General features: G+C 45.3%; 2 protein-coding genes and 28 non-coding genes across 30 annotated transcripts in view; 29 read left to right on the top strand and 1 right to left on the bottom strand.

Annotated features, from left to right (window-relative positions):
- The first annotated feature begins 456 nt into the window (after positions 1 to 456).
- On the top strand, positions 457 to 17,644 carry myoc (myocilin). The gene is made up of 5 exons (XM_089001871.1): positions 457 to 1,013; positions 4,395 to 4,466; positions 4,577 to 4,651; positions 13,776 to 13,987; positions 15,686 to 17,644. The coding sequence occupies exons 1-5, from the start codon at positions 551 to 553 to the stop codon at positions 16,274 to 16,276; spliced, it is 1,413 nt and encodes a 470-aa protein (XP_088857997.1). The 5' UTR covers positions 457 to 550; the 3' UTR covers positions 16,277 to 17,644.
- trnap-cgg (transfer RNA proline (anticodon CGG)) lies at positions 5,214 to 5,285 on the top strand. The gene has a single exon. It is a non-coding gene; the product is annotated as a tRNA-Pro (tRNA).
- trnap-ugg (transfer RNA proline (anticodon UGG)) lies at positions 5,808 to 5,879 on the top strand. The gene has a single exon. It is a non-coding gene; the product is annotated as a tRNA-Pro (tRNA).
- Positions 6,177 to 6,248, top strand: trnap-ugg (transfer RNA proline (anticodon UGG)). Its single transcript has one exon. It is a non-coding gene; the product is annotated as a tRNA-Pro (tRNA).
- trnap-cgg (transfer RNA proline (anticodon CGG)) lies at positions 6,366 to 6,437 on the top strand. Its single transcript has one exon. It is a non-coding gene; the product is annotated as a tRNA-Pro (tRNA).
- trnap-agg (transfer RNA proline (anticodon AGG)) lies at positions 6,564 to 6,635 on the top strand. The gene has a single exon. It is a non-coding gene; the product is annotated as a tRNA-Pro (tRNA).
- Positions 6,754 to 6,825, top strand: trnap-agg (transfer RNA proline (anticodon AGG)). Its single transcript has one exon. It is a non-coding gene; the product is annotated as a tRNA-Pro (tRNA).
- On the top strand, positions 6,943 to 7,014 carry trnap-agg (transfer RNA proline (anticodon AGG)). The gene has a single exon. It is a non-coding gene; the product is annotated as a tRNA-Pro (tRNA).
- On the top strand, positions 7,124 to 7,195 carry trnap-agg (transfer RNA proline (anticodon AGG)). Its single transcript has one exon. It is a non-coding gene; the product is annotated as a tRNA-Pro (tRNA).
- On the top strand, positions 7,493 to 7,564 carry trnap-agg (transfer RNA proline (anticodon AGG)). Its single transcript has one exon. It is a non-coding gene; the product is annotated as a tRNA-Pro (tRNA).
- Positions 7,682 to 7,753, top strand: trnap-ugg (transfer RNA proline (anticodon UGG)). Its single transcript has one exon. It is a non-coding gene; the product is annotated as a tRNA-Pro (tRNA).
- trnap-ugg (transfer RNA proline (anticodon UGG)) lies at positions 8,051 to 8,122 on the top strand. Its single transcript has one exon. It is a non-coding gene; the product is annotated as a tRNA-Pro (tRNA).
- On the top strand, positions 8,240 to 8,311 carry trnap-cgg (transfer RNA proline (anticodon CGG)). The gene has a single exon. It is a non-coding gene; the product is annotated as a tRNA-Pro (tRNA).
- trnap-cgg (transfer RNA proline (anticodon CGG)) lies at positions 8,571 to 8,642 on the top strand. Its single transcript has one exon. It is a non-coding gene; the product is annotated as a tRNA-Pro (tRNA).
- On the top strand, positions 8,759 to 8,830 carry trnap-agg (transfer RNA proline (anticodon AGG)). The gene has a single exon. It is a non-coding gene; the product is annotated as a tRNA-Pro (tRNA).
- trnap-cgg (transfer RNA proline (anticodon CGG)) lies at positions 8,948 to 9,019 on the top strand. Its single transcript has one exon. It is a non-coding gene; the product is annotated as a tRNA-Pro (tRNA).
- Positions 9,135 to 9,206, top strand: trnap-agg (transfer RNA proline (anticodon AGG)). Its single transcript has one exon. It is a non-coding gene; the product is annotated as a tRNA-Pro (tRNA).
- On the top strand, positions 9,324 to 9,395 carry trnap-agg (transfer RNA proline (anticodon AGG)). The gene has a single exon. It is a non-coding gene; the product is annotated as a tRNA-Pro (tRNA).
- On the top strand, positions 9,693 to 9,764 carry trnap-agg (transfer RNA proline (anticodon AGG)). The gene has a single exon. It is a non-coding gene; the product is annotated as a tRNA-Pro (tRNA).
- Positions 9,882 to 9,953, top strand: trnap-agg (transfer RNA proline (anticodon AGG)). Its single transcript has one exon. It is a non-coding gene; the product is annotated as a tRNA-Pro (tRNA).
- trnap-agg (transfer RNA proline (anticodon AGG)) lies at positions 10,071 to 10,142 on the top strand. The gene has a single exon. It is a non-coding gene; the product is annotated as a tRNA-Pro (tRNA).
- Positions 10,252 to 10,323, top strand: trnap-agg (transfer RNA proline (anticodon AGG)). Its single transcript has one exon. It is a non-coding gene; the product is annotated as a tRNA-Pro (tRNA).
- On the top strand, positions 10,441 to 10,512 carry trnap-agg (transfer RNA proline (anticodon AGG)). The gene has a single exon. It is a non-coding gene; the product is annotated as a tRNA-Pro (tRNA).
- trnap-agg (transfer RNA proline (anticodon AGG)) lies at positions 10,630 to 10,701 on the top strand. Its single transcript has one exon. It is a non-coding gene; the product is annotated as a tRNA-Pro (tRNA).
- On the top strand, positions 10,819 to 10,890 carry trnap-agg (transfer RNA proline (anticodon AGG)). Its single transcript has one exon. It is a non-coding gene; the product is annotated as a tRNA-Pro (tRNA).
- trnap-agg (transfer RNA proline (anticodon AGG)) lies at positions 11,008 to 11,079 on the top strand. The gene has a single exon. It is a non-coding gene; the product is annotated as a tRNA-Pro (tRNA).
- trnap-ugg (transfer RNA proline (anticodon UGG)) lies at positions 11,180 to 11,251 on the top strand. The gene has a single exon. It is a non-coding gene; the product is annotated as a tRNA-Pro (tRNA).
- Positions 11,360 to 11,431, top strand: trnap-ugg (transfer RNA proline (anticodon UGG)). Its single transcript has one exon. It is a non-coding gene; the product is annotated as a tRNA-Pro (tRNA).
- Positions 11,549 to 11,620, top strand: trnap-agg (transfer RNA proline (anticodon AGG)). Its single transcript has one exon. It is a non-coding gene; the product is annotated as a tRNA-Pro (tRNA).
- Positions 17,645 to 17,814: 170 nt separating the features above from the next.
- prrc2c (proline-rich coiled-coil 2C) overlaps positions 17,815 to 22,077 on the bottom strand; it is a 30,018-nt gene continuing 25,755 nt past the window's right edge. Inside the window, 3 exon segments of the mRNA XM_089001869.1 lie at positions 17,815 to 18,922; positions 19,939 to 20,208; positions 21,038 to 21,164. Coding sequence (XP_088857995.1) covers positions 18,665 to 18,922; positions 19,939 to 20,208; positions 21,038 to 21,164 — 655 coding nt within the window. The 3' untranslated portion in view covers positions 17,815 to 18,664.

Genomic DNA, 22,077 nt, shown 5'->3' with positions numbered 1-22,077 from the left:
TGAATTTCAAATAATTAAAGAGTATACTTTTATCCCCTATGGTTTCTTACCCAGGCCAGTAGCGCAGACCCGGGGCACCCCTATTCTGCCTTGTTACAACCTTCAGTCGTGGTCCCCCCCCACCAAGCCAAACGAAAGGGGACTCTACAGTAACCGTATCCAATGAGCCCTCCCGTGACCCCGACTTTCTTGGAATGCGCGGGCCACATCCCAACAATTACACCCAGGGTTATTAAATAAAAACACACAGCGCAGCGGCCTTTACAAACAAAGTGGAGGTTGTTTGTTTGACATGGTGGTGAGGGAGGTTTGAAGTCAAGCCACGGCGAAAGAATGACCACACACAAGCCTCCACCTCCTCCCGTAAATCCATCTTTCTTTCACCCCTCCCTCACTCTCTCCCTCCCTCCTTTTCACCTCTTCCACTCACCGTATAAATATCAGCGAGCGGCGCAGGGAGAGATCAGTGTAAGCGACCTGCGCGCGACAGAAACAAAACACCTTGAGAAAATTCATCCCTGAAAAATCCATCTAGGGTTTGCGCCGCATCATGTACCTCCTGCTCTCCATGTGCCTTTTGGGGCTCCTGGCCCCACGAGGTGACGCCCAGGACCGAGCCGCCCTCTGGAGGGGCAACGACCGGAGCGGGCGATGCCAGTATACCTTCACCGTAGCCAGCCCCGCCGAGGCCAGCTGCCCCCACGTTGGAGGCCCCGAGGTGGACGGCATCAAGGCCAGGCTCTCCCTCCTAGAAGCGCTGGTGTCCAAGTTGACCGGAGAGGAAGCGAGGACCTCTACGGTGGACGCTGGGGCCCAGCTTCGGCAGGCGTTGAACCGGGCGGTGGGCGAGAGGAACCTGCTGCAGGGTGAGAAGGAACGGCTGCAGAGAGAGTTGGGCTCACTTCAGAGACGCTTGGAGGAGATGCTGAGGGAGACGGAGAGGCTGAGGAGCAGACCGTGCCCACCGCAGACTCCCGCTGTGCCTGACGGTGGTCTGATGAGACCTGCTGGAGGTAAGAAGGCCATTTTTTTTGTCTTCTTGGTCAGTCTAAATCTCAGTTGTGACATCCAGCGAGGTGAGTGATCAGAATTTGGTGTGTTTATCTCCAATCAAAGAGAGTTTGATACGCCAATTGCGTCGCACCTGTACTGCATTTAGCCCTCACCGTAATTATTGGCGCCCCTGGTGGTAAAAGGAATTAAATATGTATTGCAGAAGCAAACTGAAATAATACAAATGGTTCACCAGACATAGAATCAAACTCCTCCCATGTCCATCTCAGTCCCCAGACCTCAACCCTATTGAAAACCTGTGCTCTGAGGCAGAGGAGAATGCAGAGGAGTGGACCCGATTCGCTGGATGATTGTGTCGAGCAGAATGGTGCAAGATTCCTCCTTTTTGATTTCTTAATGTTTTTTTTTTTTTGCTTTGTCGGGCAAAAAAGGGGCGGTCTACAATACAGTGATACCTCGACTTACCAACGCTTTAGCTCACGAACTTTTCGATTTACGAACATTAAATTCGCGAGGATATAATCTTGCCATACAAACTAGTTTTCTGCAGACGAACCAAACCACACAGCGCCACGGTGGATGGCGGACTCGTTTTCGGCGGATGTATACCAAACCACATGCTCGAACAGTGCCACGGTGGCTATTATGGGACCGAAAAAGACCCCACCACAGGCTAATGTTAAGCCTAAAAAGACACTAAAGAAAATTACGATCGAGCAGAAGAAGGATATCATCGAAAAACACGAACGAGGTGTGCGTTTGTGTGCCTTAGCGTCCCAGTACCAGTATGCTAAGTTGACCATTGCTACGTTTGGCTAAGGGTGTTTCTGTGTTCTCTAAGCAACGGTCTCGGGCAATAGAAGAGGTTGAAAAACTTCTGTTGATTTGGATTAACGAAAAGCAGCTAGCAGGGGACAGTGCGAGTGAGGGTATTCTCGCTGAGAAAGCACGGCAACTTCACTCGAATATCATCAAGAGGCAACCTGGAAGTTTGTCATCCATTGATGACAATGAGAGAGTTTCAACTTTGATAGTTCAAAGGCAGAGTGTAGACTGCAAGGTTAAAATATCCATCAATCAGGCTCCACAAACAACCAATCTGTACACTTGATGCAAAAAGCTATTAACCCAGCTAAACAGGACACAATTGATAAGGAACTAGATACAATTATCACGGAGAAAGCACCTACAAGGGATGATTCCTCAAGATGGTGAAAGAAGGTTACGTTCCTCATCAAGTGTTTCATGCTGAGGAAACCGGCCACTCCATTCCATCAAGCCATCAATGACCATCACAAAGGTAAATAAAACAACTTTATTATACAGTACAGTTTATTTTTTTAATTATAATACCACAGTACATTTATTATACATAAAATAAGGTATATTTTGTGTAGTTTTAAAGCTTAGAAAAAGAGAAAGTAGAAAATTATGTTTTATGGGGACCTGGGAACGGATTATTCTCATTTTAATTGTTTCCAATGGGAAATACATTTTTGGGATACTTTTCGCCTTACACACTCTGTCTGGTAACCAATTAAGTTTGTAAGCCAAGGTATCACTGTAGTTAGATAAATATCCAACACAAATTCGTTTATATTCAAGTAGCATTTCTTTCATGTAATATCAGCACCAAAATTATTGTACTATTTTTTTTCGACCACGAATTTTAAAAATCTATTCCACAGCTAATTAGGAGGCAGTGGCACGTCTTTCTGACTGGAGTAACGTGATCGGCCCAAGGGGAGAGACTAATGTTTTGAAATGAACGGCTCCGCTTACTCCCCCATGGGGGTCATCTCAGTATTTATGAGCCTTTATGACGTCCGCTTTCCTTTGCATGGCAAACGGGGTGCGAAGTACTTGTCGGTGTGGAAAAGGGTGGGCGGCGGTGGTGGTGGGATGAAATGCGATTAGAGCCTGGAAGCGAGAGGTCACGCACTCGAGGCTTTTTATGACGCCAGTGAATGAGGGTAGTTCCATATAAGGAGCCGATGAGGTTAATCTCTGGTGTTGCCTTTGCAAGGGGCAAACCTCGATTTAATTATCCCTTCAAATCTGTCGAACCACCCCCGAGCCCCCTCAAAGAACCTCTGCTGAAGTAATAAACGCTCGCATGCATGTACAAGTACAAGTTCAATTGGTGAAATGAAATTTGGACTGCATTATTTTTGGTAGGACAAATAAATAGAAGTCTTTTATACTTTTATACTATAATTGTTTGGATGGAATTCAATGTCTTAACCAGGGAAGCGTTGGAGATGGAATCACATCTGGACCACACACACGCATGCGCTCTGGGGATGACAATGTGTTTACCTGCAGTGCTGATGAATGGCTTGGTCCAGTAACCTTTGATTTTTCTTCTGTAGTGTTTTCCAAACACGGTCCCGTTTGACTTTTCCCAAGTCACCGGCATTTCTTGCCAGCGTGTCTTCATGAGCCTCTGAAAACCATTAAAATTAATAATAATCAAAAGGCTTTCTGCATCATTTAAGATTATTTGCGTGCCACTGAATAACAAAAAAAACAGGCTTTGATTTTTACAGTTCTCAAACAAATAAATAGATAAATAAATAAACAACACAAAACAAATAAATATATAAACAACTAAATAAATAAATAGATTACATGTAGATGGATGGATGGATGGATGAATGGACAGACAGACAGATAGATAATCTGGCTCGATGATAGCTAGCTAGCTAGATAGCATTCAGATAGCTAGATTAGATAGATTAGCCAGATATCTAGCTAGCTAGCCAGCTATCGAGCTAGATAGCTAGCTAACTAGCTAGCTCGACAGACGGATTGACGGACGGACGGACGGACGGAAAGACAGACAGACAGACAGACAGACAGACAGATAGATAGATAGATAGATAGATAGATAGATAGATAGATAGATAGATAGATAGATAGATAGATAGATAGATAGATAGATAGATAGATAGATAGATAGATAGATAGATAGATAGATAGATAGATAGATAGATAGATAGATAGATAGATAGATAGATAGATAGATAGATAATTGCGGATATTTGTGGGAAAATGATTTGACGGGCAATGAATGGAGTGAATGCATGATGAACGAGGGCGCCCGGCAGGGTGTCTGCAGTGTCCGTAGCATAATGTCGCGTACCGACTGGCTGTCTCCACAGCAGCTGGGAATGCCTCGAGAGGCCGGGTGTCCACTTCCTTCTGTCACATTCTGTTGCCCTCACACGGCCTCATTAACTACCAGTTAACTCGCGGCTATGTCTTAATATCGGTACTTTCAGGCAGAATCCATTTACAAGTGTCATGCTGAAGGTTCTGTCAAACACAGCTGGACTTGTCCATGCCATTCTATAAACACTTTATGTTTGTGTGTTCAGGTTCAAACCCCATGTCCCACCTGATGGCGCGTCCCAATCCCAATCGGCTGGATGACAGCAGCAATTTGAGAGGTCAGGTGGTTCTCTCAAATCTAGCATCGGATTTGTGAGTTTATCACTTCTGGCTCTTCAACAAGTGTGTGTTGTATGCGTGTGTGTGTTTTTGTGTGTGCGAAAAATAGACTCCATGTGGCAGCAGGGCTTCCAGGAGCTCAAGGCTGATGTGACTGAAGTTCCGGCTCCTGAACAATACACAGGTTAGAAACTGTCACTGCACTTACAGATGGAGCAAAAGCATCCATGACAAGTAATTGGGTCATTTATTATTATATCATTATTTATTTATGTTTATTTATATTTTATTGATTGATTGATTTATGTTGCCCGTTTCTCGTTGGTCTTCGGGCAACTCCTGTTCAAGGGAGCCGCTGTTGTGGTTGTATTAGAAACACATCTGATTCAAATGATTAAGATTTTAATGAGGTTTTCATAGAGCTTGCTGACCAAAAAAGTAAGATACAAACGCCGGTAATTGTTGTTTCATTTCTCAAGACCACCCTTACTCCGACATTGGCCAACCGTCACAGGGGCCACCCTATGTCAATTAATGGCAATATCAATTTCCACCTGTATGTGGCTTGTTGGTGTAGTAGTATGAATCTCGCTTCGGGTGTGAGAGGTCCCGGGTTCAACTCCCAGACTTTTCTTTGACACCGTTGGCTTTCAAACATTCCCTCACACTTTTAGACTTGCTCACCCTCACTTGGGTCACTGGCCCTACCATATCTCAATTAATGGGGTGCTTCCCCTTGAGTTAGAGGCTTGTTGGTCTAGTGGTATGATTCTCGCTTCGGGTGCGAGAGGTCCCGGGTTCAACTCCCGGACAAGCCCTTTCTTTGACACCGTTGGCTTTCAAACATGCCCTCACACTTTTAGACTTGCCAACCCTCACTAGTGGCACCGGATGTCAAGTAATGGAGTACAACTCGTAAGTTCTGTGGTTTGTTGTTCAATTAATGGCAATATCAATTTCCACCTGTATGTGGCTTGTTGGTGTAGTAGTATGATTCTCGCTTCGGGTGTGAGAGGTCCCGGGTTCAACTCCCGGACAAGCCATTTCTTTGACACCGTTGGCTTTCAATCGTGCCCCCACACTTTTAGAATTGCGAACCCACACTCGGGTCACTAGGGCTACCATATCTGAATTAATGGTGTTCTACTCCTTGGGTTTGAGGCTTGTTGGTCTAGAGGTATGATTCTCGCTTAGGGTGTGAGAGGTCCTGGGTTCAACTGCCGGACAAGCCCTTTCTTTGACACCGTTGGCTTTCAATCGTGCCCCCACACTTTTAGACTTGCTAACCCTAACTAGGGGCACCATATGTCAAGTAATGGGGTACGACCATATACTTGTGTGGCTTGTTGGTCTAGTGGTATGATTCTCGCTTTGGGTGCGAGAGGTCCCGGGTTCAACTCCTGGACAAGCCCATTCTTTGACACTGTTGGCTTTCAATTGTGCCCTAAGACTTTTAGACTTACTCACCCTCACTTGGGTCACTGGGCCTACCATATCTCAATTAATGGGGTGCTTCCCCTTGAGGTTGAGGCTTGTTGGTCTAGAGGTATGATTGTCGCTTAGGGTGCGAGAGGTCCTGGGTTCAACTCCTGGACAAGCCCTTTCTTTGACACCGTTGGCTTTCAATCAGGCCACCACACTTTTGCAATTGCCAACCCTAACTAGGGGCACCATATGTCAAGTAATGGGGTACGACCATGTGCTTGTGTGGCTTGTTGGTCTAGTGGTATGATACTCGCTTTGGGTGCGAGAGGTCCCGGGTTCAACTCCCGGACAAGCCCTTTCTCTGACACCGTTGGCTTTCAATCATGCCCCCTCACTTTTAGACTTGCTCACCCTCACTTGGGTCACTGGCCCTACCATATCTCAATTAATGGGGTGCTTCCCCTTGAGTTTGAGGCTTGTTGGTCTAGTGGTATGATTCTCGCTTCGGGTGCGAGAGGTCCCGGGTTCAACTCCCGGACAAGCCCATTCTTTGACACCGTTTGCTTTCAATTGTGCCTTCAGACTTTTAGACTTACTCACCCACACTTGGGTCACTAGGGTCACTGGGGATACCATATCTTAATTAATGGGGTACTACTCCTTCTCTTCGAGGCTTGTTGGTCTAGTGGTATGATTCTCGCTTAGGGTGCGAGAGGTCCCAGGTTCAACTCCTGGACAAGCCCTTTTTTTTGACACTGTTGGCTTTCAATCATGCCCCCACACTTGTCGAATTGCTAGCCCTCACTTGGGTCACTGGGCCTACCATATCTCAATTAATGGGGTGCTTCCCCTTGAGTTTGCGGCTTGTTGGTCTAGAGGTATGATTCTCGCTTAGGGTGCGAGAGGTCCTGGGTTCAACTCCCGGACAAGCCCATTCTTTGACACCGTTGGCTTTCAATTGTGCCTTCAGACTTTTAGAATTGCGAACCCACACTCAGGTCACTAAGGATACCATATCTCAATTAATGGGGTACTAGTCTTTGTGTTAGAGGCTTGTTGGTCTAGTGGTATGATTCCCGCTTAGGGTGCGAGAGGTCCTGGGTTCAACTCCCGGACAAGCCCATTCTTTGACACCGTTGGCTTTCAATTGTGCCTTTAGACTCACTCACCACAACTCGGGTCACTTGGGATACCATATCTGAATTAATGGGGTACTACTCCTTCTCTTTGAGGCTTGTTGGTCTAGTGGTATGATTCTCGCTTAGGGTGCGAGAGGTCCTGGGTTCAACTCCCGGACAAGCCCATTCTTTGACACCGTTGGCTTTCAATTGTGCCTTTAGACTCACTCACCACAACTCGGGTCACTTGGGATACCATATCTGAATTAATGGGGTACTACCCCTTCTCTTGGAGGCTTGTTGGTCTAGTGGTATGATTCTCGCTCAGGGTGTGACAGGTCCCGGGTCAACTCCCGGACAAGCCCTTCCTTTGACACCGTTGGCTTTCAATTGTGCCCTAAGACTTTTAGAATTACTCACCCTCACTTGGGTCACTGGGCCTACCATATCTCAATGAATGGGGTACTAGCCTTTGTGTTAGAGGCTTGTTGGTCTAGTGGTATGATTCTCGCTTAGGGTGCGAGAGGTCCTGGGTTCAACTCCCGGACAAGCCCATTCTTCGACACCGTTGGCTTTCAATTGTGCCTTCAGACTTTTAGACTTACTCACCCCAACTCGGGTCACTAGGGATACCATATCTGAATTAATGGGGTACTACGCCTTCTTTTTGAGGCTTGTTGGTCTAGTGGTATGATTCTCGCTTTGGGTGCGAGAGGTCCCGGGTTCAACTCCTGGACAAGCCCATTCTTTGACACTGTTGGCTTTCAATTGTGCCCTAAGACTTTTAGACTTACTCACCCTCACTTGGGTCACTGGGCCTACCATATCTCAATTAATGGGGTGCTTCCCCTTGAGGTTGAGGCTTCTTGGTCTGGAGGTATGATTGTCGCTTAGGGTGCGAGAGGTCCTGGGTTCAACTCCTGGACAAGCCCTTTCTTTGACACCGTTGGCTTTCAATCAGGCCACCACACTTTTGGAATTGCCAAACCTAACTAGGGGCACCATATGTCAAGTAATGGGGTACGACCATGTGCTTGTGTGGCTTGTTGGTCTAGTGGTATGATACTCGCTTTGGGTGCGAGAGGTCCCGGGTTCAACTCCCGGACAAGCCCTTTCTCTGACACCGTTGGCTTTCAATCATGCCCCCACACTTTTAGACTTGCTCACCCTCACTTGGGTCACTGGCGCTACCATATCTCAATTAATGGGGTGCTTCCCCTTGAGTTTGAGGCTTGTTGGTCTAGTGGTATGATTCTCGCTTCGGGTGCGAGAGGTCCCGGGTTCAACTCCCGGACAAGCCCATTCTTTGACACCGATTGCTTTCAATTGTGCCTTCAGACTTTAGACTTACTCACCCACACTCGGGTCACTAGGGCTACCATATCTGAATTAATGGGGTACTACTCCTTCTCTTTGAGGCTTGTTGGTCTGGTGGTATGATTCTTTCTCTGACACCGTTGGCTTTCAATCATGCCCCCACACTTTTAGACTTGCTCACCCTCACTTGGGTCACTGGCCCTACCATATCTCAATTAATGGGGTGCTTCCCCTTGAGTTTGAGGCTTGTTGGTCTAGTGGTATGATTCTCGCTTCGGGTGCGAGAGGTCCCGGGTTCAACTCCCGGACAAGCCCATTCTTTGACACCGATTGCTTTCAATTGTGCCTTCAGACTTTAGACTTACTCACCCACACTCGGGTCACTAGGGCTACCATATCTGAATTAATGGGGTACTACTCCTTCTCTTTGAGGCTTGTTGGTCTGGTGGTATGATTCTCGCTTAGGGTGCGAGAGGTCCCAGGTTCAACTCCCGGACAAGCCCATTCTTTGACACCGTTGGCTTTCAATTGTGCCTTCAGACTTTTAGAATTGCTAACCCACACTCAGGTCACTAAGGATACCATATCTCAATTAATGGGGTGCTTCCCCTTGAGTTTGAGGCTTGTTGGTGTAGTGGTATGATTCTCGCTTCGGGTGCGAGAGGTCCCGGGTTCAACTCCCGGACAAGCCCTTTCTTTGACACTGTTGGCTTTCAATCATGCCCCCACACTTGTCGAATTCCTAGCCCTCACTTGGGTCAGGGCCTACCATATCTCAATTAATGGGGTGCTTCACCTTGAGTTTGCGGCTTGTTGGTCTAGAGGTATGATTCTCGCTTAGGGTGCGAGAGGTCCAGGGTTCAACTCCCGGACAAGCCCATTCGTTGACACCGTTGGCTTTCAATTGTGCCTTCAGACCTTTAGACTTACTCACCCCCACTCGGGTCACTAGGGATACCATATCTGAATTAATGGGGTACTACTCCTTCTCTTTGAGGCTTGTTGGTCTAGTGGTATGATTCTCGCTTAGGGTGCGAGAGGTCCCGGGTTCAACTCCCGGACAAGCCCTTTCTTTGACACCGTTGGCTTTCAATCATGCCCCCACACTTTTAGACTTGCTCACCCTCACGAGGGGCACCATATGTCAAGTAATTGGGTACAACCACATACTTGTGTGGCTTGTTGGTCTAGTGGTATGATTCTCGCTTTGGGTGCGAGAGGTCCTGGGTTGAACTCCCGGACAAGACCTTTCTTTGACACCGTTGGCTTTCAATCATGCCCCCACACTTTTAGAATTGCTAACCCACACTCGGGTCACTAGGGACACCATATCTCAATTAATGGGGTACTAGCCTTTGTGTTAGAGGCTTGTTGGTCTAGTGGTATGATTCTCGCTTAGGGTGCGAGAGGTCCTGGGTTCAACTCCCGGACAAGCCCATTCTTTGACACCGTTGGCTTTCAATTGTGCCCTAAGACTTTTAGACTTGCTCGCCCTCACTTGGGTCACTGGGCCTACCATATTTCAATTAATGGGGTGCTTCCCCTTGAGGTTGAGGCTTGTTGGTCTAGAGGTATGATTCTCGCTTAGGGTGCGAGAGGTCCTGGGTTCAACTCCTGGACAAGCCCTTTCTCTGACACCGTTGGCTTTCAATCATGCTCCCACACTTTTAGAATTGCTAACCCACACTCGGGTCACTAGGGATACCATATCTCAATTAATGGGGTACTACTCCCTGTGCTTGAGGCTTGTTGGTCTAGTGGTATGATTCTCGCTTAGGGTGCGAGAGGTCCTGGGTTCAACTCCCGGACAAGCCCAGTCTTTGTCACCGTTGGCTTTCAATTGTGCCTTTAGACTTTCTCACCCACACTCGGGTCACTAGGGCTACCATATCTGAATTAATGGGGTACTACTCCTTCTCTTTGAGGCTTGTTGGTCTAGTGGTATGATTCTCGCTTAGGGTGCGAGAGGTCCCAGGTTCAACTCCTGGACAAGCCCTTTCTTTGACACTGTTGGCTTTCAATCATGCCCCCACACTTGTCGAATTGCTAGCCCTCACTTGGGTCACTGGGCCTACCATATCTCAATTAATGGGGTGCTTCCCCTTGAGTTTGAGGCTTGTTGGTCTAGAGGTATGATTCTCGCTTAGGGTGCGAGAGGTCCCGGGTTCAACTCCCGGACAAGCCCATTCTTTGACGCCGTTGGCTTTCAATTGTGCCTTCAGACTTTTAGAATTGCTAACCCACACTCGGGTCACTAAGGATACCATATCTCAATTAATGGGGTACTAGTCTTTGTGTTAGAGGCTTGTTGGTCTAGTGGTATGATTCTCGCTTAGGGTGTGAGAGGTCCCGGGTTCAACTCCCGGACAAGCCCATTCTTTGACACCGTTGGCTTTCAATTGTACCTTCAGACTTTTAGACTTACTCACCCCCACTCGGGTCACTGGGGATACCATATCTGAATTAATGGGGTACTACTCCTTCTCTTCGAGGCTTGTTGGTCTAGTGGTATGATTCTCGCTTAGGGTGCGAGAGGTCCAGGGTTCAACTCCCGGACAAGCCCATTCGTTGACACCGTTGGCTTTCAATTGTGCCTTCAGACCTTTAGACTTACTCACCCCCACTCGGGTCACTAGGGATACCATATCTGAATTAATGGGGTACTACTCCTCCTCTTTGAGGCTTGTTGGTCTAGTGGTATGATTCTCGCTTAGGGTGCGAGAGGTCCCGGGTTCAACTCCCGGACAAGCCCATTCTTTGACACCGTTGGCTTTCAATTGTGCCTTTAGACTTACTCACCCTAACTCGGGGAACCATATGTCAAGTAATTGGGTACAGCCAGATACTAGTGTGGCTTGTTGGTCTAGTGGTATGATTCTCGCTTTGGGTGCGAGAGGTCCCGGGTTCAACTCCCGGACAAGCCCTTTCTTTGACACCGTTGGCTTTCAATCATGCCCCCAAACTTTTAGACTTGCTCACCCTAACTAGGGGCACCATATGTCAAGTAATTGGGTACAACCAGATACTTGTGTGGCTTGTTGGTCTAGTGGTATGATTCTCGCTTTGGGCGCGAGAGGTCCCGGGTTCAACTCCCGGACAAGCCCTTTCTTTGACACCGTTGGCTTTCAATCATGCCCCCACACTTTTAGAATTGCTAACCCACACTCGGGTCACTAGGGATACCATATCTCAATTAATGGGGTACTAGTCTTTGTGTTAGAGGCTTGTTGGTCTAGTGGTATGATTCTCGCTTAGGGTGCGAGAGGTCCCGGGTTCAACTCCCGGACAAGCCCATTCTTTGACACCGTTGGCTTTCAATTGTGCCTTTAGACTTACTCACCCACACTCGGGTCACTAGGGATACCATATCTGAATTAATGGGGTACTACTCCTTCTCTTTGAGGCTTGTTGGTCTAGTGCAGGCATGGGCAAACTACGGCCCGCGGGCCACATACGGCCCGTTAGGCTTTTTAATCCGGCCCGCCGAACTTGCCCAAATTATAGTACAAACAGTGTCTAAAACTCATGACAAAAAGTTAGCAAACAACAGGGCAGATAACTGAAAAGTTGCCTGACCCATTTTTCACAACTTGAAGCACAATGAGAAAACTAATCACATTAAAAAACATTTAACAAAGTATAAAGTTTTTTCTAAAATCAAGAATGCACCTACTACAAATGCTACCTTGCTTAATTTACGGTAAATGTGCACGGCTGTAGATTTTGCTGCAGTAGTCGATTGTCATTGCGGTGCACAATGCAACGTTTGCATTGCTTCCTACGAGCCACTAAGCCCCTTTCATGAGTCTCACGTACACTTTACAGTCACGGTTTAATGTAAATTTACGTTTTTTAGCGTCACATATGTTGTTAGCTTCTTTTGAATCTTTCTTCTGGTCTGAGGTTCTGTGCATCTATTTTGGAAAAAGACATGCAATTGCACGACTTTATAACGCTTGCGAAAGTCTGGAAGAAAGAAGCAGGCTTCTGATTGGCTGCCGTGCCGAGTATGCAAATTTCAACTGCAGGTAGTCTATGTTTGTGTGCTCGGCGACGGTACACGTGTATTGTTTGCGAAAACGAAGTTTTCAGACCAAACGAAGTACCCAAAATGCATTGTATGTCGCTTTCTCGGTCAGGGGCGGTCCAAACGTGACGTCACATGGGGATCGTCATCACCTCGAAAACAAGACTTCATGAATATTCAGCGCAAGTCTTAAAACGTGAACTATAGCTCTATGCGGTGGAATCTTTGTAAAATACGCTCAGTCGAAGTCATTTGAAGTGATTTTATAAATTATGGACATAACTTGTTCAGAGTATTTCCGGCCCAAACACTCCCTCCAAATGCTCCTGGCCCGGCCCCTCTGTCAAATTTTAGAACCCAATGCGGCCCGCGAGTCAAAAAGTTTGCCCACCCCTGGTCTAGTGGTATGATTCTCGCTTAGGGTGTGACAGGTCCCGGGTTCAACTCCCGGACAAGCCCTTTCTTTGACACTGTTGGCTTTCAATTGTGCCCTCAGACTTGCTAACCCACACTCGGGTCACTAGGGCTACCATATCTCAATTCATGGAGTACTATTCGTTATGTTTGCGGCTTGTTGGTCTAGTGGTATGATTCTCGATTTGGGTGTGATAGGTCCTGGGTTCAAATCCTGGACGAGCCCCTACTTTCACAGCTGTGGCTTTGAATCATGTACAACCCGTTGACATTTTGCTGCCACCATATGATAATGCAGTACATCTTTTTGGTCATGTGGTTCGTTGGTCTCATGGTAGGATTCTTGTTTAGAGTGTGGAAGGTCCCGAATGACCACAAAGGGTGCATAAGGTACTATGTTCAACTCCAGAGTGACCGTAATTTACTCTTGCTGTTGCCCATCAATCAGCTGCATATTACAAGTAATGGGGTCCATTTCAGTGTTCTGCTTATTGGTCTCGAGGTATGATTCGCAGTGAGCCAAAACTCAAACTAAATAAACACTGACTTTAGACTGACTAGTTTTATTTGCATTTTCCCACTAGTGGCTATTTTTAGGGTTGCAACTTTCGAGTAAAAACAATGACGTCAGTGATGCTGTGAAGTCGGTCCTTCTTCCTGTCAAACATAAATATGACACCAACAAAAAGTGTGGTGACAACCCCAAAGCAAATAGTGTTATTCATAAATAGAATTGCGTTGGGCCCCAAAATAGCTGCGTCATGCCAGGGTGGATAAGCGGGGATCATTGCACATGCGCCTCACACGTGCAAGTTTGAATTGAAAACCCTCCGTTGCCAAATCCTGCACCTGGCCAGAAAGCACCACTGCTTTTCTTCCTGCCAAATTCTGTTCTCAAGCCATCAGTACCTCAGATGTCCTCACAATCTCTGGGTAGAGTTGTTCTGAAATAAGTTATCCCTGACGCACCTGACCTGTAATTTGACACGCTGTCCTCGGTGGTCCAGGTTGTGGCGTGTTGGTGTCCGTGTCGGAGCCCGTCACTCACAGGAAGGCAGACAGCATCGCAGGCAAATATGGCATCTGGATGCAGGACTCCGAGACTGCGACGCCGTACGGGTCCAACATGGTGTGGCGTATCGATACAGTTGGCTCAGATGTCAGGCAGCTGTTTGGATATGAAGACATGGAGCAGCTCTCCAAGGGGTATCCCAACAAGGTGGTTATTTTTTACCTCTGTTGGGGAATTGTTGGGGTTTTTAATTGGCGATGATCACCACCCCCACCCCCAACGGCCCCTGTAAATGTTGTACAAATGCCCAGCCGTTTTCTGGCGATCAGAAATTCAAATTGATTTGAGGGGAATATACAAAATTCCGACTTCCGCTGCATATTTTTTAAAAGAGACAAATTTTCAAAGAATGTTAATTCAAACAGGTTTGACATTAATTTTTCCCCCATCAATAAAAATAATACTCTGTTCCCTTCTTTTTTTCATTTAGAAATTTTTTAAATTAAGTGTGTAATGTTTAGGCAACCGACACCATTTTTTGTTTCCTAACTGACATCAGAAAAATGTTTTACAGCATCTAAAACACCCAAAACACGCAGGCTGATGTTTTTAGTCAAATGCAAAACACCAATAAAAATGACTTAAAGTGTCCCAAAACTGCCACAAAATGAGTTCAGAAATGAGCTCGGAAATGTCTCAGAAATTGCTCGGAAATGGCAAGATATGAATGTGATACAAATAGTTCTGAAGAGGAAAGCATAAATGTTTGCAATCGATTAAAGACGTTCTTCCGTATCAATTCGAGCCGTCTGGACTGCAATGTAGTGCCCAGAAAATGCACAAGATGGCGCACAAGCTCCGTTGGAAATGGGTTGATTTGTCTGCTGGGAATTTGTGTAAACTTACATCTTCTTCACCATCGCGTTATTCATGTAGTTTTCCTTCTAATTTCGCGATCAACACAGTGTTTTTCAGACGAAAAAAAGTACCCAAAATGCATTGTGTGTCGCTTTCTCGGTCACGGACGTTCCCTCCATCGTCATCAACTCAAAAACAAGACTACCTGAATATTCAGCGCGAAATGACTCAAATGACTTCTATTGAACGTATTTTACAAAGATTCCGCCGCATATAGCTATATTTTACGTTATAAAACTCGCACGGAATATTCTGGAAGTCTTGTTCTTGAGTTGGTGACGAGTCTGTACGTGACATCACTGAGGGAACGCCCCTGACCGAAAAAAAGGACACATTGTAGCAGTCCTTCCATCACATCAATGTATTTTGCTGCACTTGTTTGGTCTGAAAATGTCGTGTTGCACCAAAAAGAGGCAGAGGAGGGCGACAAAGCTCCATGTAAGGAATTTATCAGCCTGTGAAAACGGGCTGATTAATTCCTCACACGGAGCTTGGTCGCCATTTTCTGCCTCTTTTTTGGTGATACATTTCCCCCCAGTGTTGCCTCAAAATGGCACGGAATAAATTATTTAATCGATTGCAAACATGTATGCTTTCCTCTTCAGAACTATTTGAATCATATTCATAACTGGATGAGTAACAAGAAAGCATATTCTCCGGATCTGAAGCCATTGTTTTGATTCTCCAGCAAGGCAAGACGTCTTGGGGTGACGCCACGAAAAAGGGGGCGGGACCTTCTGAAACTGGGCACTTCCGGGTTCATTTTTTTTGCAGGTTTTGGACATTTGAAGTCATTTATATTGGTGTTTTGCTTTTGACTAAAAATATCATGCTGTGTGTTTTTGGTATTTTAGATGCTATAAAACGTTTTTCTGATGTCAGTTATGAAACAAAAAAGTGATGTCGGTTGTCCTTTAAAGTCCTATTTGTTTCGGGGGCTTTTTGGCAGTGGATTTCAATAAAGATATTGACATTTGTATCATTCAGGTGGTGTTGCTGCCAGAATCCCTGGAGGGGACAGGAGCCGTCCTGTATCGCGGTTCCCTGTATTACCAGCGTCGACGTAGCCGCACACTGATCCGTTTCGATTTGGCGTCAGAGAGCGTGGCTGCACGCCGTGAACTGCCACATGCCGGCTTCCACGGCCAATTCCCATACGCCTGGGGCGGCTACACCGACATCGACCTGGCGGTGGATGAACGTGGCTTGTGGGCCATCTACTCCACCAGCAAGGCCAAGGGAGCCGTGGTCCTCTCTCAACTGGACCCGCACGACTTACGGGTGACCAAGAGCTGGGAGACCAACATCCGTAAGAACGGCGTGGCCAATGCCTTCATGGTGTGTGGTCGCCTTTACACTGTAGCCAGCTATGGGGCGGCCAACACGACCGTCAATTACATGTACGACACGGAAAGCAGCCGCGGGCGTTCCCTCGCTGTCCCCTTCAAAAACAAGTATGGCTACAACAGCATGATCGACTACAACCCGGCGCAGAAGAGGCTCTTCGCCTGGGACAACTTCCACATGGTCTCCTATGACCTACGGCTTGGGCGCCCTCCTGCGGAGGCCTCAGAGTAGCCCCAACATCAAGTGATCCACTCGCTTCAAAGACTCAGAGCCGTGTTGAGACTGCCTGCTAGCTAAAAAGGCAACAGAATCTCACAACTTTTTTTTCTTAGTTATGTTATAACTAGATGAGTTTTACCTGTTCAAGTTTTGACGTTTTTTAATCATGTTTCTTAAAATGCTTATGATTTTAAAATGGACATTTAATAATAATAATAATACATTACATTTTAATTGCCTTTCAAAGCTCTCAAGGACACTTTACGGTCACAGACAAGCATATGTACTATAATAAATAAAATACAATCACAAATAGAATACAATAAATAAAATACAATGGACAATAGGACAAAAACATTAAGTGTAAAAAGACAAAATAATTTACACTTCCATGATTGAAAAATTGAAACGAAAAGTTCATTATAAGTCCAAATTGAAATACAGTATGAACTTAACATTGAAACGTAACATTGAAATTAACACTTTTTATGAAATAATATTAAACATAATGTATAGTTTTACCTTTCTCGTGGTTTACACACGTAAAACGTACATTGCTGGCTCGCTAGCTATCTAGCAGACAACTGGCTGACTGGCAAGCTAGCTATTAGCTCGCTAGTTAGCTGCTCACCTAAAGAAAAACTTATGCTGTGACTGTAGTGACCTTGAGTTTTGAAAGCCGCATATAAATGACATGTATTATTATTATTATTATTATTAAAAGAAATGTAAAACGTATGGAAAGATTGAGTTACGGCCCAGTTGCGCTTCGTGCTGCGACATGAGTAGGTAAACGAAGCTAGCGAGCTCGCGCTGTTCGTACCAAATGCTAAAACGCAATCCAAAAGTAATGGCTATTTTACGAAAAAGTGTAAAAAAGTAAAGCCACACCCAAAAAATGTTGAAAGGTATAACTTATTACGTTATAAGGTAAACTGCTTTTGTTGTGTGTGCGTGTGTTAACTGGCAGGCGGGCAGGCCAAGCACACCAATGCCCCAAAGAGGAATTATTTTTTTATATCTGAGGTTTGTGTTTGTGTCCCTACCGCTACGGGAAAGTTTCCCCAATATTGTACCCAAGAGTGTCGTAAAGTATGACGTACCGTATATAAACGATGGCGCTTCCTTCGCCGTCATTATTGCGCATTTCCAAAGAAATGCCTTTCTTTAGATTGTTTTCGATGGGTTTATGACGCCACCTGTAACTTGGGCGTGTCCTTAACACGTAATTTTTCGCACAAAATGATTGATTCATAACCTGTATGTGCGAGTACACTTAAATACCAAAGTGTTCTCTGTGTGATTAGTTGGCATATTGCATGGACACTGTAGTCAGCTAATGTAAATTGTTTATTTTTAAATAAAAAGTGATTAAAATGATGAGGGTTCGTCTGTGTTTCTGAGAAGCAGAACAGCATTGTGTGTTGGTCGAAAAAAAATCCTTGGTTTGGTTTAAATTGAGGCATACTATCAGTGGATACATATGTTTTAATTAGACATTCACCCCAACCCCCAACACAACTGGGAAAAAAAAATTGATTACACAAAAATCCTCTTAACAGCATTGTATTTTTTATTAGTTTCTGTAACCAAACCAAGAGAATGCAAATAAGACCGTACATTATTTTAATACAGCGATGTAACCCCTGTACAAGTACAACAAAAATTAAAAAAAAAAAAAAGAAAATTCATGACACTCCTTCCCGCTCGCGCTCTCATTCATCCATTTTCCACTCACTCATCTTCCCAAACTATTTTCTGCCTAGAAAGGAAAACAGGGGGGGGGGCGGCCATTTTGTGTCAGGGACTCTCCGATGGAGAAAGGTGAAGAAGAGACGGGAGACCAGAGCGTGCTCGGTTTCTTTGCTTCGGACAGAAGGCAGACATGGAGAAAACAAAGACTGATGCTACTCATCGTGTGTGTGTGTGTATGTATTTGTGTGTGTGTGTGTGTGTGTGTGTGTGTGTGGTGTATGTTTGGGCAATCCTTCTACAATTATCTCCCTGTGCTCTTTTAACCTTTGGCTAAGTATACACAAGCGTCCTGTCTCATACACAAACACACATTTTTCTTCACATGGGAGTGATGAGAGAATTGTGATTTGAAATGATGCTCAAGTGTTAGGATTAGTCCGACCGCGTGTCCTCGTCAAAATGGCTTCCATTACAAAAAGTAACCACAAAAAGAAATTCATTTACTACACAGGTCGAACTGATCCTCAAAAAGAAAAAGAAGGAAATAAAGTGAGCTCAAGTCAAAAGAAATAGTCATAAAAAAAGGTGAGCAGCACTACCTCGTGTCAACTCGTCTTCCCAAAAACACACACACACACACATACACACACACAAACACACCACTGATAAAAGGCGAGTGGGCCAGCTGTTGGATCTCTCATATTTTTACTTGCCCTCCTCTGGCTTGATGGCCTGCGGCTTGATGGGTCCGGTACGGACGGGCTTGGCCGACGCCAACGAAACTTGGGGCGGCTTGTCGGCGTCGGGGTTGGAATTGGGTGGCGGCAGCTGGGTCAGCTGGGTCAACTGGGGCGGGGGGGCGGTCTCCAGCATCTGAGCCTGCGGTTTAAGCGCCTTGCTGAGCTGCTGCTGCTCCGAGAAGAACTTGTGGGTGGACTGCAGGACCTCGGCGCGCTGTTTCGCCTGAGAATAATTGGCCAAATCACACCAGAGTACACTACCGCGTCTTTTAAATTACAGTGACACCTCGGTTTACGAACCCCTTGGCTTACGAACTTTTTGGTTGACGAACGTTAAATTGATGAAAATTTTACCTTGGCATACGAACTTTTTTCGTACACGGCGCTGCCTCAATGAGTGATGTGTCGTTCGCGAACAAGCCCGTTCTCCTTACAAGAAAATGGCAGCCGATTGTTTTTGTTCTCTATTCCCCGCCCCCAGTGTTCGGTTAAAGCCACGTGATTGGTAAAGAACACAACAGTGAGGGTGAAAGAGACATGCAGATGACAGAGAGAGACTGAGAAAATGGATAGAAAACAGTGACATTTGTTCTCGTTTCAACTTTGATCGTTCAAAAGCAGAACTATCCCATCAATCAGGCTCCACAAATAACCCGTACAAGCCATCTGTACACTTGATGCAAAAAGCTGCTATCAACCCAGCTAAACAGAACACAATTGAGGAACAAGGTAAAATTATAGCAGAAAAAGCACCTCCAAGGGATCATTCATCAATATGGTGAAAGAAGAAGGCTATGTTCCTCACTGAGTGTTTAATGCTGACGAAACCGGCCACTCCATTCCATCAAGCCATCAATGACCATCACAAAGATAAATAAAACGACTTTATTGTACAATGCAGTTTATTTCTTTAATTATAATTCCATAGCACATTTCTTACACATAAAATAAGGTATATTTTGTGTCATTTTAAGGTGTAGAAAATTAGAAAGTACAAAATTATGTTTTCTGGGGACGGATTATTTTCGTTTTAATGGTTTCCTATGGGAAATAATTTTTTTGGGATACACACTTTTCGCCTTACACACTCTGGCTGGGAACCAATTAAGTTTGTAAGCCAATGTATCGCTGTATCTCATCAGATTGCCCCCCCCCCCAAAAAAAAAAATAAAACAATTCACTGTATTGCTTGTGTTTATAAAAAGACAGAAAGGAAAAGGGGTGGAAATTGCTGCTCACCTTGAGGTCCTGCTCAGCCTTCAGGGCAGCCTGCGTGCCCCTGGGTGGCATGGGGGGCCCACCAGGCCCCCGGGGAGGAAGGTGCTGAATGTGATGGGGGTGCTGAGGCCTTGGGTGGGGCATCAGGCCGCTGCCACTGCCCATGCCCAACCCGACCCCCACATTGGGGGGCATGGGCGGGCCCATGGGTGAGCGCTGCATGCCCCCGCCGAACGAGTTAGCATGCTGCGCCCGCACCAGAGGGGACACCATGTTGGCTTGAGACAGCAGCTGTGAGGAGACAAGTGGACGACTCCTTATAATAATAATAATAATAATAATAATAATAATAATAATAATAATAATACATTTAATTTCTAAGTGCCTTTCAAAACTCTCAAGGTCACTTTATAGTCACAGGATAAGTTTTTCTATTGGGTGAGCAGTGGCAGCCACACGCACTAGCGTTCAATCAACCCGGAAGATAGCTAGGTAATAGCTAGTTAATATCTAGCTATCGAGATAGCTAGCTAGACAGATAGCGACTAGATAGATAGCTAGATAAGCAGCTAATTAGTCAGATAGCTAATAGACAGCAAATAGAAAGCTAGCTAAATAGATAATAGATAGCCAGCTCATTAGTTAGATAGCTAATAGACAGTAAATAGCTAGCTAGCCAGCTGGATTAAGTCATTTTTATTGCTGTTTTGCATTTGACTAAAAATACGTATCAGCCTGCGTGTTTTGGGTATTTTAGATGGTATAAAACGTTTTTCCTATGTCGGTTAGGAAACAAAAAAATGGTGTCGGTTATCCTTTAGTGCTCATTTGAAATAAATGACTGTGAAAAAGAGGTGAGCAGCGAGTTTTGATAACTCAAAAACGATGAAATGCGTCATTTCTCATTCTAAGAGCGAATATTTCCTCTTCCTTTCATAACTTTGCTGCAGTGAAATGTAAATTTCTCCACTGCAAGACTAATAAAGGCTAATCTAATCTGATCTAAACCACTTGTGATGATACAGCAGCGCCACATACTGGCCTAAACGTTGAACTGCATTAAATCTGCTATTTAGATGAAAACTAGTGTTGTTAAATTACAATCTCGCCGCTGTCCCACCTGAGGGTTGAACTGGCCGGGAAAGTGCTGAGTCATCCTCATGCTTGCAGAGTTGGGCTGAAACTGCTTCTGGTACAACATCGTGTTCAACTTGGCCGACTGGCTGCTGGGGGAGGTGGAGCTGGCCCTGGATGGAGAATTCCACAAGTGTCACAACATCAATTGCTTGATAACGTTTTAACTCCTTCACTGCCAGACGATGTGCAAAAATGTGTCCACTCCAGTGCCAGGGTTTTTTTTTTGTCATTGTCACTCGAATTCCAGGACCCACAGAATATTGAGTTTTAGGACTACATAAACATTCAATGCAGTGTAAGAAACCTTAAACTCCCTTCTTTCATTCGAAAAAAAGAGTTAATTCCTAAATTAAATGTATCTGGAGTTATATGAGCTTGAAATGAGGGTGTCTGCCAAAACAGATGGCGGCGACCTATCTCTTTGCATTTGATACCAGCACAGTTTCTGAGTTGAAGATAAAGAGTAGTGGGTGAATGTCGGCCTGTAACTCGCACTTGAGCTGAGTATGTTTTGTGTGTATGCATGGTATAAACAGTGTTGCGAATGGTCGTCAAAGGTGTGTCACAATCGTGAGACTACGAAAAAAAGCCACAGAGGTTCAACTCCAGCTAAGCGTTGCTCCCGACATGTTTCACGGTATTATATCTGTAAATACATATTAGTTTACCATGAACTCATTCACTGCGAGACGTGCAAAATTGTGTCCGCTCCAGTACCAGGGTTTTTGTCACTTGTCACTTGAATTCCAGAACACACAGAATATTGAGTTTTAGGACTATAATCATTCGATACAGCGTTCTGATAATAATAATAATACATTTATTTTTAAGCGCCTTTCAAAACTCTCAAGGTCACTTTACAGTCACAGGATAAGATTTTTTCTGTGGGTGAGCAGTGGCAGCCACACGCAACAGCGTTCACTCATCCCGGAAGTACGTAACTCAAATAGATAGAAAACTTGCTAGCTAAAAGATAGCTCAATAGATAGCCAGATAGCTAGCTAACTAATAGATAGCGAATAA

This window comes from Hippocampus bargibanti, linkage group LG07 (assembly GCF_051943395.1).
Source record: "Hippocampus bargibanti isolate YZ-2025 linkage group LG07, ASM5194339v1, whole genome shotgun sequence".
NCBI lineage: Eukaryota > Metazoa > Chordata > Actinopteri > Syngnathiformes > Syngnathidae > Hippocampus > Hippocampus bargibanti.
Note: the sequence above shows the minus strand (reverse complement) of the source record. Positions and strands in the feature narration are given on the sequence as shown.